The 21,665-nt window shown below is 30.8% G+C and overlaps 1 protein-coding gene across 2 annotated transcripts in view; it reads left to right on the top strand.

The window, feature by feature from the left end:
* The first annotated feature begins 6,713 nt into the window (after positions 1–6,713).
* The window catches only part of LOC108328996 (inositol hexakisphosphate and diphosphoinositol-pentakisphosphate kinase VIP2), a 46,079-nt gene continuing 31,127 nt past the window's right edge, over positions 6,714–21,665 (top strand). The window contains exons 1-16 of one of the 2 annotated variants that reach the window (XM_052872273.1): positions 6,714–6,848; positions 6,983–7,199; positions 7,362–7,421; positions 7,843–7,889; positions 8,818–8,901; positions 13,277–13,340; positions 14,370–14,523; positions 15,070–15,140; positions 15,956–16,060; positions 16,180–16,272; positions 17,600–17,674; positions 18,882–18,967; positions 19,544–19,750; positions 19,827–19,926; positions 20,029–20,099; positions 20,408–20,486. In XM_052872273.1, coding sequence (XP_052728233.1) covers positions 7,122–7,199; positions 7,362–7,421; positions 7,843–7,889; positions 8,818–8,901; positions 13,277–13,340; positions 14,370–14,523; positions 15,070–15,140; positions 15,956–16,060; positions 16,180–16,272; positions 17,600–17,674; positions 18,882–18,967; positions 19,544–19,750; positions 19,827–19,926; positions 20,029–20,099; positions 20,408–20,486 — 1,374 coding nt within the window. In that variant the 5' untranslated portion in view covers positions 6,714–6,848; positions 6,983–7,121. Of the gene's footprint in view, positions 6,849–6,982; positions 7,218–7,361; positions 7,422–7,842; positions 7,890–8,817; positions 8,902–13,276; positions 13,341–14,369; positions 14,524–15,069; positions 15,141–15,955; positions 16,061–16,179; positions 16,273–17,599; positions 17,675–18,881; positions 18,968–19,543; positions 19,751–19,826; positions 19,927–20,028; positions 20,100–20,407; positions 20,487–21,665 lie in introns of both variants that reach the window. The other variant, XM_052872272.1, reaches the window with a different exon arrangement.

The following is a 21,665-nucleotide window of genomic DNA, read 5'->3' as shown; positions in this document are numbered from 1 at the left end:
ATCTATAATTAATTATGAATATCACATCATCAATTATAATCAGAAATAAACAATCATTTGTTCTTTATTCTTGTAATATGATACATTAAATTACAATTTTGCTAAACTTTTTCTTTTTATATAGTTGCACGAAAAGCTTTTTGACTCGATCCCTCTTTTCTCTCTCTTTTTCTACACACATCCACTCGTTAAAATTATCACCTTCCTCTTTTCTTTCACAGGTCAATCTTTCCACTTTCCATCGTGAATGAAGCGTAGTTAGCGAAATGATTGGTGAGGGTATGATTTGTTGCCATGGATTACTACCACCACTTTTGGTTGTTGAAAAAGGTGGAAACTCACTCATTGATTGTTTTCATTTATTTCCTAATTGCTTGCTATATTTTTTTTGTTTCTTTGTTATCTTTATGTTTACGTGTGGGAAACAACTTTATTTATACCATCATCTACTACTGTTCCTTTAATGGTAAATAAGATTAAGTCCACAATATTTATTAATTCAAAAGATATTGTCAAATATGTTAGCATCTCAAGATATTACTCAGAAAAAATTAACAATGTTGTATAAGCACAAAGTTGGCACCACGTAATTCTTGTAAGACACCTTCTATCATCGGTTTGAATCATACTTTAGCTAGTTATTAGAGAGAAGTGAGTGGGTTTAAAAGATCAGAAAGACCATTACACATCACTTCTTTTCCTACCCACTATGAATATAACTAAATTATAATTGAATACGATCTAGACTGCATGGAAATCAATCATTTCATTATAAATCAACCTGAATTTTAAAGGTGTTAACTTTAAAAGACTTTAAAAAAACAATATATTTGTATTAATATATACATCCTATATCATGTTTTAGAAATATCTTATATATATACATATATATATATATATATATATTGTCAAATTTAATTTTTATTGGAATAAGATAATACTTATACTAAGTGCTTTTTTATTGTTATAATTCATACAGTGTATGATATAATTGTTGTTTTTCAACTTTTATTTTGATGAAAGATTTTATAACTCCCAACATAATTAATATTATTTAGTTAGTGATTGAAATATTTATGTTTAATACAACAAAATATTTTTTATTTTTATGATTTAAGTTTTAGATTTTATATCATGAACAAATTATGGAAGATTTCATGTTTTTATTTAGTTGATGATTATATATATGTATATACAAAAAATAGTTCTTTTTCCTTTATTTATCAAACTAAACCTTTTTATTGTTTAGGAGAAAACTTTTGAAAAGTGAACAATGCATAATTTAAATCTCTAACTTTCCTCCTAATTTTTTTAAACAATCTTTACATAATACAATAAAGTCACCACCTTTTGTCACAATTATGTTGGTAATTAAAGAGAAAATGTTCAATTATATTTAGAAACACCTAATTTTTTTTTAAATAGTTAAGTTTAAACTCATCATTTTAACTATTGTTCAAGTGAGATTAATTGAACTTTAACTAAAATTAAAATTATTGATTAAAATCAGATTTTAAAACATTGGTAGACATTAAACGTTTTATAAAAAAAACCATTACATTGTTTATATATATGGTCTAATATGTTCAACTTCATTAGATGATATGGTGGACCATCAATAATCTGAATTTTAATGATATTATGTAATGCATAAAAATTTTGTATAACTAAAATATAAGAAAGTTGGTATATTATTTATAGCTGACACAATGATAAATAGTCTAATAGACCTATATGGACAGAGTTTTGTATTTTGCGTAACAAAAATATAAACAAGTTCATACATTATTTATAGCTGACACAATGATAAATGGTCTAATAGACCTATGGACGATGTTAACAAATTAATTTTGGGATTTTTTTAATGACTAAGAGAAGTTAGGATTATAAGTTTAATGAATAAATTTTTTTCACGATCTACTAAATTTGATCGTGAAAATAAGAATGATAAATCATACTTATAGTCACTCTACTCACTCTACATGTCTCTTTTTAAGTTCCGACCTCTTGATCTTAAGAATCATGAGCCACAATTCATCTTATTTCTTTAAAAGGGTTCATTATATAGAAGTTGTAATCGTCATATTGCAAGAAACACTATAGGGTTTTGGTAAGGTTAGGTAAGTGATAAACCAAATTATGACTATGAATAATAAATGTGTCTATTTTAATAAGTAAATACAGGTGAATTTAATTGGATAGTTTTAAAAAAAATATTATTTAAAAATAAATTAATTTTTATATATCTTTTATAAAAGTTATCTTTTCTTTCTCTCTCTAAATATTATGTATTCTTAATTAAATAATACATTACAAAAAGTTTTCTAACAAACTTAATATAGTCTTGTGTGTTTTTTATGTAGAGGTTATATAATACAGAAGTTTAATTTAGTAAATAAAGTTTGAAAATTTTATTTTTGTAATTTCTTTTAAATGCGTGTTTAAGAAAAGAAAAGTGAATGTATGTAACACTTTGTTTAATTGTGTAAAAAATGTACAGAATGTGACATACATACGTTTCTACTAAACTATACATAGTGGACATACAGTCATAATCTATTTATGAAAAAAAAACTTGTTAATATGGGAAATTTTGAATTATTTAAGACGAAGGATATATATGCCACCTCACTAGTTGGTTCAAGCATTATCAAAGTTCACGAGTTGGTTGTAGTGCGTGGAGTTTTATTTGTTTTTCTTTCATGGATTTCATTGGGTGGCCTGCATTATTTTTTTCTGGGATGATGAATGGGTGGTTTAGATGAGAGAGAGGATTTTGTGGTTTGGATAAATGGAAGGGGTGAAATCAACAATAGAAAACCAAATCAATAAAATACGAGTTAAATCAATAACATAATATATTAATCTTAATATTGTGTACAGTTAATTGTAGAATATAAGAAGTATAATCAAAGTAATATCCTTTATAATAAATAATAAATTTATTTTATGATATGTTTTTTATATTTAAACATATAATTCATTTTAATTTTTATATTTTATTTTAATTTAATTAAGTTTTAATATATTTTAAACAAAATTAATTTATTTTATTTTATTAAATTAACGTTAATATCATTTAAAAAGTGTTACTTATATTCTATTTTGAAACTCGTCTGTTTTATTCGTGATATTCTTAATACGCGATGTTTTAAAAGTGCCAATTTAACGAAAGAAATTATTCTAATACGATTAACTAAAAAAATATATAAAAATCAAAGTAAATTATAAAATTAAATATAAAGATTAACTAATTAAATTTAAATAATATTAAGATATCGTATTATTCAAAATGTTATTTATTACATAACTTTTATAATTAATATATTACTTTTATTTAATATGATTGGAAAGAGTCAAACCATAATAACTTCACGTCGTTCTTAAAAATATTGCTGAACTAATTTAAAAACCGATGTAATCCACATTATTCGCCCAACTCTTCTTACATTGAGTTGTGTTTCTTCTTGATTTGAAGTATTTATTCATTTTATTAGTTATTAATCTCCATAAAAAGTAGAATTAGTCCCTTTTAGTATGTTTTAATGTGTGTGTGTGGGTATATATATATATATATATATATATATATATATATAATTTACCAAACTAGAGTTTTTTAATCATATTAAGAATTGATAAGAGTATATACTAATTTTATCAATAATGAATTTAGTAGTAAATCCAACTTATTATTTTTAGCAGAGTCCTCCTTTTCAATATTTTTTCATCCACGAAACTTTAACATAAATATTTTTATTTGAAGATTTAAAAATATTTCATTCCTTAACAAAATATATGGGCATAATCAGCATAAGCATTTAATATTAAATAATATTGTTTTTTTTTTCTTATAAACTAATTATTGTAAAGTATGTGTATTTTTTATAGGATATAAATAGTTTTTTATAATAACTTTTAGGATAAAAAGTATAATATAAATAGAATATTATTAACTTATTTGTAACTTTAACACTAATTTGTATATAACTTAAAAGTAAAGATTTTAAAAAAATATATAATTTCCTGTACATAATTAAGTTGATTTATAAAATGTTTCAAACATAAAGATTTGTAACTTTGTAAGACGATAGAGTAATATTTCTCATTTGTTTCACGAAAAGTTGGAAAACGATGAAATGAAAATAAGACGAATATATATATATATATATATATATATATATATATATATATATATATATATATATATTGTTAATACTTTATTAATATTTACCTAATTGTTATATTACTATTTATTATGATAAAATAAATAATGAAAACAATAAATATAAATGAAAACTATTAATAACAAATAAACATAATTCACTATCAAATTTATTGTTTAAAATTTGCAGTCTTATTTTTATCATCTTTCATTTCACTTTTTACTTCCCTATTTTTTATAATTCAATCAAAGCAATAATTTCATTGCCACTATAAGATAAGATGATATCAATATACTTTTAGGACAAGGAGACCCTACCTTTGTTCCTTTTCACCATCCATCTGTCTGGTTTTGGTTGCTTTAATTATTAGCGGTCATTAAATGTAAATATCGTTTTTTCCTAGAAAAGAAATTGCTTCACCTTTTTTCACCTTGTTTCCTCGTATAATTTCGCGTGTGGATTTTCGTATGTTATTATAGACTATTTATTCTCGTTGTTTTTAATTCATTTGATTAATATACAATTCTTAGATTAAAATAGTGATTTTTAAAAAGTTTGTTTCACTCATTTATAGCACTTTGAGTTTGACATTTGCATTTACAACACTATATTTTTATCCTTGATGTATTTCAATAAAAAAAATTATATGTATAAAACTCAAAGAATTTTATCATTTTCAAAATTTAAAACTAAAATAAATAAATAAATAATTCTAATATTGCTTAAGACAATTATACATCTTGTAATACCATCAACTGTTCTATCAAATACAATCATAATATAATATAAACTAATTTTAACGAGCTATATACTGTGATATCTATATTATTATATAAAGAGATTTCCTGTGTATATATTTTGTTTTCAATTTGACACTTTAAGAATTTCTTGAATCAAAATAATTGTTTTACAAAATTTTATCCTTATTCTTTTAAATTTAACTATTATTTTAATTTGATGGTTTTTCTTTTCTAATATATATATATTTTCTCTCTTTTAAAAAGCGCAGGTATTGTTCACGTGGAGAAACTGAGTCGAATAACATTATAAGGTTCACAATAAAGTTTCCATAACTCATCTTACACAACTTTATTAACAATAAAATATTATATTTAACTGAGTCCGTAAAAAACCAATAACAAAATAATATTTACTATTTAAATGAGGTAAAAAATATTATGACTCAAATTATCATAAGTAACACCTTTTTAAACAATTAACACCAACTTTAAAGTCAGAATTATTAATTAAACTAGTTAATTCAAGGATTTGATATTTGTTAAGGTAGAGGGATGGAAGTCAAATATTAAAAAGCTAACAACGGAAAAAATATCCTTTCTACGATAAACGCAGTCAAATGGGAAAAAGTGCTTTTAAAAAATCAACTATTGACTAAATTCTCAACGAATTGTGAAGGCTATTACAAGTCAAAACGCGACACCTGAGACAGTTTTTAAGAGCATGTTTTATAAATAAAAAAATCTGCCACGGTTAATTGAATATAATATCTATGAAGCATGCTAAATTAAATGCTCAAAATTCTGTAAAGAATATTATATATCGCATGCATTTAAATTAATGAACCTAACTCAGATCGTTTCAATTTAAATTGTATATAACAGCGTTAAATATATATAATAAAAAAAGGTTAATAAAATATAGTGGGCTTACTAATACTTGCTTTCTCGTGAATGGTATCCATAACTTATAAACAAAAGAGTCAAGCAAGAAACAAACATAGTTGCTTAATTTATAATTTCTAAATATCACTTGACAAAATGCGTCAAGGATGGTTTACCAAAACCTGAATAAAATAATGGAAGCAGAGGGATTCGAAAAAGTCTTAAAAGTGAATCTTAGGTGAGAAAAATGAAAAGAAAGAAGAGTGAGACATGCGTGAATGATGGTTGGGGTGCATGTGGGGGACCAACATTTCCGATTCCACTTGTCCGATAGTTATCCGAGTGCTCAACATCTTTCAGGCCTCCAAGGTTTCCAGAAAACCTCATGAAATGTTATCGCGCTGTCACATTGAGACAGCGACACAGAAAGCAGCTACGCAGCAACCAAAAGTTAGGTTCCACTTGGATCCTTCCCACTGAAAAAAATACCATACACAATATCCCACTCCCTCTTCTTCCCACCCTTCCTCTCTCACCTAAAATCCGATGCATATTCCACGATCCCTCCAACAGTTTCCACATCAATCCACGCACGCATGTGCCACCCTTTCTTGTATTTTACCAATCTATCATTTATATTTCTAAATTACTCTTTCAGTACATTTCATTCAAATTAATTACTACTATTTTTTTAATTTCATATAATGTACTAGTGTACTGTAGATAAGAGAACTTACACAAACTTTAAAATGGAATTTAATTTATGAAAAAAAATTATATTATATTATATTTTACATTTTCAATTTTTTCTCTTGAACACAAGTTTTTTTAAGTAGGACAAGGAAAAATAATACGGGCCAAAATAACGTTATGGGAAGGGTGAACAATTTTGTTAGTATAAAAATAAATTATTAATTTTATTAAATGATTATGAAAGAGGTAGAAAAATGTTTTTTTTTTCTTGAGAAAACGAAAGGAAACATTAAAGTGGCTGAGAGAGGGATTCAGCTAACTACTCTCGTCGTCTATCTTTTATTTTCTCCGATTTACCCCGTGAGAACTGGTGAGTTGCGTGCTACTGTACTAACTAGCCTAGACTTGTTTTTCCCTTCATTTTCACTATAAAAACAAATCCAAGTCGGTGGCCTAAGTTTCCGTAATTTTTCTTCTCTTGCTTTCTCTGCTTCGGCATTCTAGATATTTTTCTGCTCTACATTTCCTTCTCGCACCTCTTCAACCTTCGTCTTCCAAGTTCCGTGCTCGTCGCTTCTCCTTGTGTTCGTGAAGAGGCGTCGATCGCTTCGAGTTTCGTCTTCTAAGAGCTTTTTCGCTTGCGATGGCGGAGGAGATGGACGAGGAGGTAGTTTTGGCGGCGAAGAAGATAACTATTGGAGTCTGCGTCATGGAAAAGAAGGTGAAATGTGGCTACGAGGTTCTTTCTCTAATTTGTTTTTTATTATTATTTTGAAAGTGGATCCTCTGTTTGCGAGCTGGTTTTGTCTTCTCAGTGAAAGGAGGGAGACTGGCAACGAGTTTTCGTGAATGTTTTGATTTAGTTGCTCTGTTTTGGATGCAGGTTTTCTCTGCGCCTATGGAGCAGATTCTCCAGAGGTTGCAAGCATTTGGTGAATTTGAGGTAGGTGAATGTTAAATATTTTTTTCCGACGTTCTGGTTATCGCATGATTGTTTTAGAATTTACCTCTTCATGAATCTACTGATAAATAATGATAGCGCTGTTCGTATTGTTTCTTTTTTAATAATACTAATACATTATAAAATTATGTAGTTGATGCTATTTTTTTTTTCCATTTCTCATTGATTTTTAGAGATGTTATTTTTACGAGAAAGAGGGAGAGAAAAAAAAAAGGAGAGAGAAGCATGAGAGATGTAATTGATATGATGGAAAGAGTTAAAAGAGAGAAAAATAATATTATATAAATTGCTCTATCTACCTATGAAAAACACAACTATTAAATTTTTCATATTTGTCTATTAAATTTTTGTTGTATAGTAGCAGAGATGGTCCACTCTCACCTTTACGTTGTAATATATTCAGGTCGTATATTTTGGGGACAAGGTCATTCTTGAGGAACCAATTGAGAGGTATAGTGCATATTAGTTGGCACTTGTTTGATTCTACGTTTTGAAGAACTGTATATTGGTCTATTTATTGCCCATTTTTTAAAAGCTAGTATCTGTTTGATTGAGTACCTACATACTGTTTTACAACAACTTTTGTTTTTAGTTCTTTTCATTGACCAGTGGATCAAAAAGATATGATATACCGTTCTGAAACTCTATCAGTAGACGAGAATTAGTTAATAGTTTGAGGACATTTTACTTGCACATTGGCATGGAGTTTTAGTTGCTTTAAGAAAAAGAATTATCTAAATGTCACGTTAGCAGAAGTTCAAATTCCATATTTAAGGATTTTTTTTTCTGGTTTTTTAATTTGCCATCGGTAGTAGCCTTTTTAGCTGATTGGAAAGAGTCTTTAACTGTATGTCTGGTTGCACGGGAAATAAGGAAATCATAATGATGTTGAGAATACTTTCTTTGTTCTGGATATTTACCTTATCGAAGTAGAGAGATTTGCATATGTATATTTGACAACACGAGCATATTCTTTGACATACTCTTTTGGATACACTCTCTTTCACTGCATGAAATATATTGAAAACTACAAAATCTGGAGAAATGATCATTAAGTAAAGGTGAGTCCCACACCTCTTTTTGTCATTTCTAATAAATTTCAACCAATGAGAGAGAATCTGTCCAAAAAAGTATGTTAGAGAGTGTGCTTTTAACATTTTTGTTCCTAGAGAACACTTTATTCCCTCACCCGCATTGTTTTGCTACGTCAATACATCCAAACAAGGAATCAAACTGTTTTTTGCCTATTATTTTCTAGTATGTTCCATAAATAATATTTGCATATGAGACTTTTAAGTTATAGCTCAAATATTTCTTGGTGTTCACATTCTAAGTGTTTGTTGGCATACTAAATTTATATATTTTGCTATTATTTCAGCTGGCCAGTGTGCGATTGTTTGATTGCTTTTCATTCCTCTGGATATCCTCTCGAAAAAGCTGAAGCATATTCTGCTTTAAGAAAGTAAGCCTGTTTATTTACTGACTATATTTGACCTGTATGTCACATAAATTATATATATAATCAAAACCGCAGTAGTCTATTATTATCAAATATTGGATGGTGCTATTATAAGATGTTCTGGAAATATTATTGGAGTCTAGGTCAATTACACCTAGGATGGGAAAAGCTGATGTAATATGAGAATAATTATATGCTAGCTTCTTGACATTCACATTCTAAAGCAAATCAATCTAACAAATTTGATATGAGTTTTAAAGGGAGTTTGGTACAACAAACCATGCTGATGATAAGTTTTCACGGTTTTGGCAAGAATAAGGAGGCTACTATTTTATAAATTATAACAGTGCACAGTTTATGCTATTTTCTGCTAGTTGCAGAGAATGTCCCTGTTTTTCAGTTGTTCCTCATTGGATGCACATTTGTTATGAGATAAATTTATTCATGCTTTGGTTTTGCATAAAGTAAAGTCCTATACTTTTGTTTAGCGTGCTTAACCCTTTTTGCTGCATTTTATATCTGGCCCATTGTTCCTTTCCATTTACCCCCCTCTCTTGTGTGGTTTGGTATGAGAAGTGTGAATTTTATATGTCTTGCAATTTATGAAGTGTATGATAGGAGGAACAGGGACGATAGTAGCCTAATAGGTGGACTAAGGACTGAAGATGGTGGGCATAATGTAAACGACATAATGGAGATTTAGGCTGTAACAAGCTTGTCTTTGTGGCAAGGGTGGAAAGTAAAGGAATAAAAATTAGGACCAAGACAGTAGGGGGAGTGGAGTGGAGAATGGCATAAAGTTATGGATATATATCTTGTAACTTCAGTTTTAATATCAATGCATAATCTTTTAGAGTGTTTTAATATTAATGCATAATCTTTTGGAGTGAGCAATGCGCATTTTAAGACTAGGGATTTTGTGTGGAGTAGCTCGTTAATCTAATTCTCATTCGTTATAGTTGATTTTGTCTTTTTTTTTTTGTTTTTTTGTTCTGGATTTTGTTTTTGTGTGTACATAGGCCTATAATGTTGATTGAAATTATGTACAGTTCTCGTTTCCTTGCTCTAAGTTATTAGAGTATGAACTTAGTTATAATTTTGTATGTAAATATTGTATGTTAGTTGGAGCTGCCTGGTTGTCATAGTACATGCTTATTTATTGTGTCTCACAAAATAAATTTAAGCTCTTGAAAGAATTGTTTTATCCACACCATCCACAAGTAGGTGATGCCATTGCCCTACTTTTAGCTTTGGCACTAGATCAAGCAATCACATTTATTTCTTGCTTTTCCAAGTAAATAATGTTGCCTCTAATTAAAACATAATATCGGAATGTGGAACACCAAACCTTATGGGATTCGGCCCAATCATCATCATCGCAATACCCAACTATATGAGTATTTCCCTTTTGTAGAGCAATGCTTTTCCTGCAACCTCATTTTTAAGGTATCTAGGATGCTAATGACAACACTCTTATCAAGATGAGGAGCTTGCAGAAATTGACTAATCATTTCACTTGCAAAAGACAATTTAGATTTATTAATAGTAAGATAAATAAGTTTCCCAATAAGACTTCTATATATTCCTAGGTGGGAGAACGATTCTCTCTACTATGCCATTAACTTCTAATTTGGATCCATTGGACTATCCATTTCATTAACTCACGGATTGTTGTCATCCCAAGTTCTTCTTGTACAATTTTAGGAATAATACACTCATGAGATAAAGGAGAAAAAAAGGAGACAACCAATATTGACTTGCTCCAAGAGCTATGGGTCAAACATGATCTTCATTATTGGGAGGGTTAGTATGGGTTTATGATGGTGAAGGAATGGATGAAGATGATTGACTAAGTAAACATCAAAGAAATCTCTTGCATTTTTGGGTTTATAAGTTATTAGTGATGAAAACTCAGGTGGACTTGATGGAGGAGAGAGACATTGAGAATTTGTATGATTTCGAATGTCATAAATCAGGAATGACAATGACAATGATTCAAAAAATGGAACATGCAAGACTTGTTGTACAAAACTAACATTGTGAAGTGAAGAAGGAAATATGTAAGGCCTCCTAAAAATGGTGATATTGACATACATGTAGTACTTTATAATTTTGGAGAATAACAATGATATCCTTTTTAGAGATGAGAATATCTTAAGAAAACACACTTGATATTTCTTGTAAAGAGTTTATCCAACTTGGGAAATGTATTATGAACAAAACACACAAACCCAAACACAGGGAGATATGAAATAAAGGTTCGTTGGAAATAAGACACTATATGGAATTTGATTTTGAGAGAGAAGGATGATGTTCTATGTATGAGGAAACAAGTAGTAATGATAACATCCATCTAATGATGATCTATTACATTAGCACTAAAGCAACAAGGTACGAGTAGTTTCAACAAAGTGTTTATTTTGCTATACCATTTTTCTGAGGTTTATGAGTGCAGGTGGATTGTAGAATGTCATGGAGACTTAAAAGGTAAACAAACTATAAGAAAAGTGTTCTTTCACGTCACCACTTCTAGAAACATTGATTTTCTAAACTGATTTTTTTATCTTATTATGAAAAGACAGAAATCTGGAAGAAGAAATAATTTTCTTGAGTATGTTTACATGCTTGTCTTGATATTCTTCATCTGAAAACTCTCTAGATAGTGTGTAAGTTTACGTGCAGGATATTCTTCATAAGAAAACTTACAATCAACATTTTCAGACTTGGAGACATTGAAAATCTTATTAGGAAAGCCATGTAAAGAGAAACAATTTTCTTGAGTATGTTCCAGTAAGAGAATTGCGACCACTTTGTCCTCTATTTCGGTAACCACCCCTTTTGCTAGTAGACACCATGACATATGATTCAACATAATCATGTAGAATTTTGGCGATGAGAGTGAGAGTTTGAAGTAGTCGTGTTGTGAGCCATATATTGATGAGATTTCTTCACCAATCACAATTTGGTCCCATACCTGATCAAAATCTGGTGCATGGCACGAAGAATCATAACTATGTATAACTTTCCAACCTCTTAATCACTTCCAAGGAATCAACCTCAAATTTCAATTTCTCATCATCTTATTGGTCTTTGACAATGAAGGCGGCCATGTCTTGATCTATTTATTTCAGAGATGTTAGTTTATGAGTAGAACCATAAAGGTGCTAAATATCATTTTGAAAAATACTCCTAGCCTTTCAAAAGGAGTTATAAGTTTTAAATGCCCTACGAGTTCTCAATATATTGGGTTGCACAAATTGCCATAATAGGACACAACTGAAAGATCTATCTTCCAGTGTTCAACCTTATTTAGTGTCTTCTTCCTAGTGATTATGGAAACCTTGGCCAAGAAACCAATGCCCAATTAATGCAAAGCAAGACAAGTAATTTTTGTCACCAGTTTCTCTAAAGTAATTATGGGAGAACTAGAAAAAAAGTGGACATGTTCAGAAGTCGCTATTTCAAATAAGGAAAAAGGAAGACAATGGTAAAAAACGAGGACCCCACAAGGTTATCACAAGGGTTGTGCATGAACTAGTGCGAGATGAAGAAAACTGGTTAGAGCAGGAATAGTAGAGGCTGACAACACAGAGGTGGCATCAAGTCATTCTGGTAGCTGGACGGTGGCATGTGGGAGCACATGCCTAGGTTTGTTGTCTACTAATGTTGCATGTGGTGTCACACAAGGAGGATTTAGGTTTTGGGATTGGTTGGGTTCTTTGTCCCAAGGAGAGGTCTAGATTCAATGCTTTAATAGTGAAAACTATGTTGATTGGCAGTGGCAGATAACAACAAGGAGTTTGTTTCATGAGTCAAATCCAACAACTTAAAGACGGTGGTGCATTGCTATCAGTGGTGATGGTCAGTGGTGAACACACCACACAATTATGAACATATGGGATCAATCTACCCACTTTGATACTAACTTGGGATTGGAAAATATGAAAAAAATGTCTAAGAGCTTTTAAAAATTGTTAGCTGATTCATTCATTTAAATGGATTCTTACATCAGTAGAAAAAGTGAAAGAAAGATATGATGATTTACATCTAGGTTTTACATAGGTAATACAGAGGATGAGTTAATCTATTATAACAAGTTAACCTCTTCACATAAGTTAATATATTCTGGCATAAATAAAGCAAAATGTGTGGCATTGGTACAATTTGGAAATCACTCAATAACATTGTTCTATATTCCCCCTTCCCCAGGACAATGGTGATGTTCACTTAAATATGTACTTGCATAAGAATAAGTTCTTCACCTTGTGTGTTTGTTTTAATTGTGTTCTGTTTTTTAGTTATTTTGTTATAGTTTTCTTTACTTTAAGTTATTGGATGAGAATGCTTATTGATCTAAAACATGTGCATTGTGATCTAGACCCTTTCTAGTAAATGAACTGGAGCCGCAACACCTTCTTCATGATCGAAGAAAAGTATACGAGGTAAAAGAATGTTGGGTCTTTTTCTTTCTTTTGGTCAAATTCTAATTGCTTTGTTTTCATATTTCATGTCATTTCACTTTCTTTACATTAAGCTAATTTCTGATTTCCATTTAAGAAGAAAATTTCATTTTGTTGAATCCTTATTGACTTTGTAATATATTATCTGGCTGCAAGCTGATTGCTGTGGTATCTGGTTCTCATATTAAGCTTAAATGTACTAGGACATGTACTCTTCTGTTCATTTATTTTGTGTAACGATTCTTTTTAAAAGGATGCAAGGAACCAGATGTTAGAGATACAAACATAATATTGGGTTGTTTGTTAAATTTTATTTGAGCCTTTTTGACTTGCTATGTTTGGATTGCAAAAGGGATGGGATAAAATGGAATTGAATGGATAATATCATAACAGAAAAAAACTCAATTCCATTGTTTATGTTATGATAGAATAAAATTCCCATTTTATAACATTCCTCTCAAATTGGGGGTGGGGAGAAATGAGAAACTAAAGTGAAATGGATTCTACTAGTCTCCATCATATTCCACCCACATTTCAATGATCTAAACGATGGAACATAATGCCATTATATTTTATTTCCCTCCATTCCATCCTTTTCCACCAATCCAAACATAGGAATCCTATCCTTGCAACATTTGAAGTCACAAGGTAAAATGGACTTGTGGAATGTGCATTTAGGAAATCGGTCACCAATGTTGGTCAAACCTACCTTTGACATATTTTGGGGAATGACTAGCTCCTGTTGATCGCAAATCTGTGTTACTTTTAGTGAAAAGTTTTACCTAGCCAAGACATTCTAGTTGCAATTAGTTTGAAGTGTGTTTCTTTTTTTTTGTGCATGTGGGGGGAGGCCACAGACCCATATGCTTTGGACTTATAGAATTTGGACAAAAATTATTGTATTGTTCTCTGCGGTTGGTGTGCTAATGTTTGGTCTATTACAGCCAAATACTTTTTGTTATTTCCTCTCACATGTAATGGTTTTAATAATGTTCAATTTTGGTGTTCAAGCGTCTTGAAAAGTTTGAAATTCCTGTTCCAAGATATGCCCTTGTAAATAGAGAAGTGCCATACCAACAGTTGGATTACTTCATTGAGGAAGAAGATTTTGTTGAGGTTCATGGTATGCGTTTCTGGAAGCCATTTGTGGAGAAACCTATTGATGGTGAGACTATTTCTTGTATTTAAGACTGACACTGTTTTGCAATTCCACATATCGTTCTTGTCATGGTTGAAAGCAATGTGTTGTGTGATCAATAGTCTGCCAGGTATAAAACTGATTTATGGACATTGCATTGGGTTGCTTTAGCATGAGAAGGATATATGATTATTTGGAAAGCCATTGCATTACATGCTGTGGTATAGCTCTAAATACTATACTGGTACTTATCTACTGAGAAACTTCTGCAGTTTGTGTTTATTGCAGAGTTAAGTTATCTAACGTACTTTTGTGCCATATAATTAAGTGATAGAAATTAAGCGCTCATAGATGCTCTTATGTTATTGTTATTTGATTATATGCAGAATGCTGTATTGGTTGCATAATTACTAATGTTTCTTTTTTGTTTTTTTTTTAAAAAGTAACGAAGATTTAAGTTCTCATGAGTATCTCTGTATTTATTTTCTTGTTTACTTGATAAATAACTAACTAGACATATATTTTCATGGATGTGGTATAACCCTTATTCTATTTTATTTTATTTTTGTGAAGGTGATAACCATAGTATAATGATATACTATCCCAGTTCCGCTGGTGGAGGAATGAAGGAGTTATTTAGGAAGGTAAGCTTTAAGTAGACATATCACTCACCCAAATGAGGCAGGTGTATTGTATTGCAGTTAACATTTTAGAGCACATAGTAAGTCTTAAAAGAGAGCACTTATTTGATCATGTTCTTTGTCTTTCTTTCACCCAAAAATAAAACCGATGAATGTCCCAAACTGACATGGATTCCACGCTCCATCCATGAAATGTGATTTAATTTTTCTTTTCCCCATTATACCCTGAGTAGTTTAAAAAAACTGTAGTTATTATTCTTGTTAAATTTAACTTGCCTTAACCACTTAAGCAGTGGTGGATGCTATGCTAGTGCTAAAGTATTTACATGGGCAACTTGAGTGGAGTTTAATTTGTATATTGTACATCCAGAGCAAATGATGATTAACACTGCATCCATCACTAATAAAATATTTGTTATTTTTTCAGTGGCTTTTTTTATAAACAGGTTGTAAAATAGAAATAAACTAGAATGATGCTCGATAGTCAATAATATATATTTAAGTGGCATATGAGGTTGTTGTTGTACCATTATTATTATTATTATTATTATTATTATTATTATTTATTATAGATATCATTAGATCAGTTCCAATTCCATTTTGAAATTAATTCATTCTATCAATGCTAGAAGACTATTATTGTATTAAAAAATGACTTACATTCCATTTCATCTGTATTCCTTCTGTGAAATCAGTTTGCCATATCCTAAAAGCAAGATTGAACTTCTGGATAATTGATGTTATCATTTCTGTCTTTTGGTTTTATGATTAAATATAGTCAAGTAGTTTAGTCTGCTTTGGGTTTTATATGATCTTAGGTGGGCAACAGATCTAGTGAGTTCCATCCAGAGGTAAGAAGAGTGAGGCGTGAAGGGTCCTATATTTATGAGGAGTTCATGCCAACTGGAGGGACAGATGTGAAGGTTTGGCTGCGAAATTCACGTTGATTGTGTTTGTTTTATTGTTTCTGCATGACATATGTAATGTTTCTACATAGTTTTTCACAACAAAAAATATTTTCAACATTTTGACATGATTGTAGGTATATACAGTTGGTCCTGAATATGCTCATGCTGAGGCAAGGAAGTCTCCCGTTGTTGACGGTGTTGTGATGAGAAATCCTGATGGGAAGGAAGTAAGAAGCCTGTCAAAAATTATAGGCCCTTCTCCCATATATCAGTTTCGGTTCTTACAGTCTACTCTTGTTCCATTTATTCTTGTATTTTACATCAATTATGCATTGTTTTTCTAATATTTAGTGTCTATTTTGTTACTTAAAAAGGAATCCTTTCAGGTATTCTTATTGTAATAGAGTATTCTTTATTGTCGGTCAACAGAAAATTTCATTTTTTTTGAGACAAAACTTTGATAACATCAGTTAGTGTCCTTTTCATAATTGCTTCTGTGAATTTGTGTGTGTGTGCATTGTAAAGTAAACTTCTATAACAAATAAGTATCAAGTAACTAAATTATATATTCTATAACCAATGTTATTTTCATGTCAAAAGCTGCTGTTGTCAAACGTACAAAGTAACTAAATTATAGATTCTATTCTACTACGAACTCTAGGAACTCCTCATAAAATTTGAATGAAATTTGTTATATTTTTAATTTTTTTAAACTAAAAGTGGAAGAGACTTTGGGGGTTTGTTCACGGTATATTTTATTATTCCTAGAAAATATCTAATCATTTTCATATTTGAAATCAACCTTTGGAAACTTGCAAGTAGTTTATTATATTCCTAGGAATGCAATAACAATCCCATGTTTTGGCTAAAATATTCATGTAACCTATGCGTCTTCTTTCATTCTCGGAACTTAATGGAAAAGGGTTCATTTACTATTCACATCACTTGTGTCCCTACCCTTAGACAACCATTTTTATTACACTTCTGCTGCACCACCGTTTTTTTTACCTCCAGCACTGCCTAAATAATATTCCTCAGTCACTAATGTAGAATATGGAAAAACTACTTATATAACTGAGCGAAATTATAATATTAAATAACACAATTTGCCTCTAAATCTAAATTAAGTTTAATAGTTGAGATAATATGATTTTTAATTTGCTTAATGCTTGTGGATATTTTAAGTAGTCACTTGTATAAATCGTGTTGTAGAGTTGGTAGATTGGAGTATTGTTTGTAGGGTGTTCTGTCACAGGTCTTTTCTGCTAATGCCTGCCCTTGCATATTATTGTTCATTGCACCACTACCTTACATCAGAGTTTTCCTAAACAGTAGCTAAGAGTCTCTTTTTGTTTGCTTAAATTGTTTGCTTTTGTTGGTTTTAGTTAATCCTTTTTTAATTGCATGAACATTCAATGCTTGTAGTTGTAGATTTTGGATGGATTTGAGAAGAAACAAATTTTTAACATTCAAAAGCAGGATGGGTTAGCTGGTTGGTGTGCAACAATAATTGGATTTTTCTTATTGAAAAATATCTGCAATTTCATTTGGCAGGTTAGGTATCCTGTCCTACTGACTCCTGCTGAGAAGGAAATGGCAAGAGAAGTTTGCATTGCTTTCAGGCAAGCGGTATGTTTAAGAATGTGGCAACCACAAAACTGCAAGTCATTTGAAGATGATTCGTTTTTTTTTTGCTATGGCTTATTTTGAGTGACTGTTATCTGAAAATCTGTTAAAACCGGCTATCTGGCTCTTAGTTTGCATAGATGGATTAATTTGCATTAAACTGAACTGATTAGTAATTCTAGAGTTGTTGCATCTATCCAAATTTTGAAGTTTGGGTTTTCATAGTTAGAATTGCTATTGAATCCTGCCAATAGTTGCATTTCCGTTTCTTTTGTCCCCTGTATACATGTGCTTGAGATGCATTATGGCTTAGTCTTTCTTTTTGTAGTTTATTTTCCTTATTATAGAATTTTGACTGGTAACTTAAGGAGTATGTAAATCCGTTTTTGGACAACTAACCACCTTAACAAGTTCTATCATTAAATATCTTGTAAATGATTTTTTTTATCTTTATTTAATTTGAAATACCTTTACCCCTAAGAGAAAATAATTGTTTATTTTTGTACTTCATTTAACTTTATGTCTTGGGATTATGTGGCTAATACTATTTTGATAAGGGGTTGTGTAATAGCAGGGGTACCAAGGTGCTGAGGCAAGGTGGCTTTTGTTGGCTGAGGAACTGTCTCCTTAGTGTGTTTCTTACCTTTAGTACCTTTAGAGTATCTTTCTGGTTATAAGGGAAAACAGACGTTTAGTTCCTAATTATAGTTGTAAAAACCGAAAAGCCTTGGGCTGTAACTTGCTTTCTTTGATGTTAAAAGGGTTATAATAATAAGAATGTTCAAATAGTTATTACTTGTCTATCCTATGGACACTTAGCAGCTAGCAGCTTAGGGGTTTTGTAATTAGTATTTTGTATTTACTGCAAATGCTATGCCTGAGTAGTAATTTATATGGTAAATTTATTCTACTAGAAACTAGCTTTTTCTATTTTGTTTTCTAGTATTAAGGCATCCTAGTATTAAGGCATATGTAGAGCAAGGAAAATGGTATTTTGGAACTATTGGCTCAAGGCATTTGAATTCCCTGTCTTGATTGCCTTGATAAGGGGCTGCTAGTTGAAGTTTACACATTTGATGCGTTCAGCTTCATATGCATGACACTTATTGATGATGAGGTTTTAAAAATGGTTTGTCTTGCTGGGGAAAATAAATAATTTAGAGTCTGCTCCTCTTATTCTCCTACTATAGTTCACTCTTGTTGCTTGCAGGTTTGTGGGTTTGATCTCTTGAGATGTGAGGGACGCTCCTATGTTTGTGACGTGAACGGATGGAGCTTTGTTAAAAACTCACACAAGTAATATTTTGTGATTTTATTATTTTGGCTTTGGTAGATGGTTCTTAGTACATCGTATTTGTTCAGTCTTCAAGTGACTGCAATCAGAAAATTTTATCTACCACTGTTTTTTATGATATTTATGAGTTGTCTATTTTGTCTTCTATTTGTAACACAAGCTTACATGACAAAAACTAATCCCTGCTGTTTACAAATTGAAAGATATTCTGATAAATGGTAACTTGTGACTTTCTTTGATGATTACAAATTTGCGTTCTGCATATGCTGAATTTTTTAATTATATCACCTGATCCCATCCCATAACATGTTTTTGCAATTAGTACCTCTTCACCTGTACCCAAAATGCACTTTTACTAATCTTGTTTGTGTTAATGAATTAATAGTGATTAGAAATTTGAAGGAATCTTTTTTACTGCAGAATATATAAACAAGAAAATTTACTCATCTATGACAAATTTTACTAATTGTTTAAGAAATATTTCTTCATATTTTAAATTTCATGTTGCATTTCTTGTTTCCCTTGACATTTATTTTATTGTTGAAATTTTCACCATATCTCATTTGCAACTTCTGAAGGTATTATGATGATACTGCTTGTGTGCTGCGGAAGATGTTCCTAGATGCAAAAGCACCTCATCTTTCTTCGGCAATTCCACCAACTTTACCATGGAAAGTAAATGAACCAGTCCAACCTTCTGAGGGACTCACTCGTCAGGGTAGTGGTATTATTGGCACTTTTGGCCAATCTGAAGAACTAAGATGTGTGATTGCTGTTATTCGTCAGTATGTTTTTTCCCCTTTCTGTAACTTAAATTGGTTAATCATCTTGTTCTTTGCTACTTACTACTTTGTTTTGCAGTGGTGATAGAACTCCCAAACAGAAGGTGAAGCTAAAAGTTACTGAGGAAAAACTGCTGAACCTAATGTTGAAATACAATGGAGGTCGACCTAGAGCTGAGGTGATATGAATTTCTGGTGCCAATGCAATATTTACTAACTTTTATTTCAGTCACTGGATTTTGTTTTGCTCATTTTCTTGATTGATGGTCCTTTGTTTGCAGACAAAACTTAAAAGTGCTGTTCAACTTCAAGATCTGTTAGATGCCACACGCATGCTAGTTCCTCGTACCAGGTATTACACTATGCACACACTTCAATATTTGTAGCTGATTTGCATCACATGCTACTTAATTTTAATAATTTGATATGTAAGTTTAATCAAATTTTGGAAGTGTGGTTGGTGTGGAAAAGTGTTTTATTCTCCGAATTTCTTTTGATTGAACTAGAATAAATTTGTAATTTTCTATGTTCCAATGTTTACTATTTGCACATTTTACCATTGTTGTTGGCAGGTAATTTCATGGGTTTCCAAATCAGTGTATATTTGCTATTTGTGTTAAGCAAGGTTTTAAATTAATTATAGCTTTATATACTATGTAGACCAGATCGAGAAAGTGATAGTGAGGCTGAAGTCGAGCATGCTGAAAAGCTCCGTCAAGTTAAAGCTGTCCTGGAGGAGGTATTTAATTTTCTTAACTTTGACATGATGATAAGTTTGTAGAGTATTAACAACATGATGGTTATTGAAATTTGAAATTTACATTTCTATGGACTCTGGAGTTGTTGGCTTGTATCTCTTTGGTTGGGTTTGATTTATGAAGTTATTGACTGAACTTTCAAGTTTCAATGCTATATTAACCTTCAGATATAACTTTACTACTTGAAACAATCTTCTTCACCTTAAGACATTCGGGTGTGCCAATTTTCTTAGGAGAAAGACTAGGAAACAATATCTTTAACTCTTAGGAATAAACAATTAAACATTGTTTTGTTTTATTGTAGTATTTAGGTATATTACATATGTAACCATTCATGAGTTTTTACCTAACAACTTAAGCTTTTGGCAAAGTTGGTTCTTGACATGGTGGTATGGTATCCGATCTTCTTTCATGGGAGTAGTTAGAAGTCTCGCTATTGTTGCTCCCATTCTTGTAAATATTATTGATGCTTTGGCTCCGAAGGACTATAGCATGAGAGAGTGTGAAGAGACATTATTGTTAAGATATCTGGTATCAGTTAGGGAATATGGTTGGCATACTCATACGTCTTGGCCAACCATTCCTTCCCTCTTGAGGTAGCTTTTGAGATTGAGTTCGGGTTAGTCTATTTGTAATCCTTCAGTGGGTTTTGGTTAGTCTCCCCACTATTTTGTAATCCTTTTCTCTGTTTCTTTCCTATCATTTTTGTATTTTGCAAATGTTTGATATAGCATAGGGTACCAACCTAATTGGGGGTTCTACGCTATATGTAATGATGCTTTTGCATACCTACCTTTTATAAAAGGAAAGAATGCATGACAAGAAAAGGATAACATGAATTGTTGCTATAATTAGATTTTAACCCCTAATGCAGAGTTTGTGGAAAATTTTCTTCTATTTTTTTGGGTAACAAAAGAAAAACTCTCAAAGCCTTATTCTTATGCGCCCTAGGTAGTATGATGCATATGCTTACCTAGCTTTTATTTAGAAAAATGAGGGAAAAGTTTATCAAAGTCACGACCTCTTTGTCAAACAGACTCTTACAGCATGTCATGAATAAACTTTCCAAAAAGCTAAAACTATTCAGTGTAAGGACTAGTGTGGTTTAACAAAATCTCTTAAAAGCCTATATGAAAAAGAAAGGAGCATTTTCTTGCATA

This window comes from Vigna angularis, chromosome 2, assembly GCF_016808095.1.
Source record: "Vigna angularis cultivar LongXiaoDou No.4 chromosome 2, ASM1680809v1, whole genome shotgun sequence".
NCBI classification, from domain to species: domain Eukaryota; kingdom Viridiplantae; phylum Streptophyta; class Magnoliopsida; order Fabales; family Fabaceae; genus Vigna; species Vigna angularis.
The sequence above is the reverse complement of the archived record's forward strand: the minus strand, read 5'-3'. Positions and strand labels throughout refer to the sequence as shown.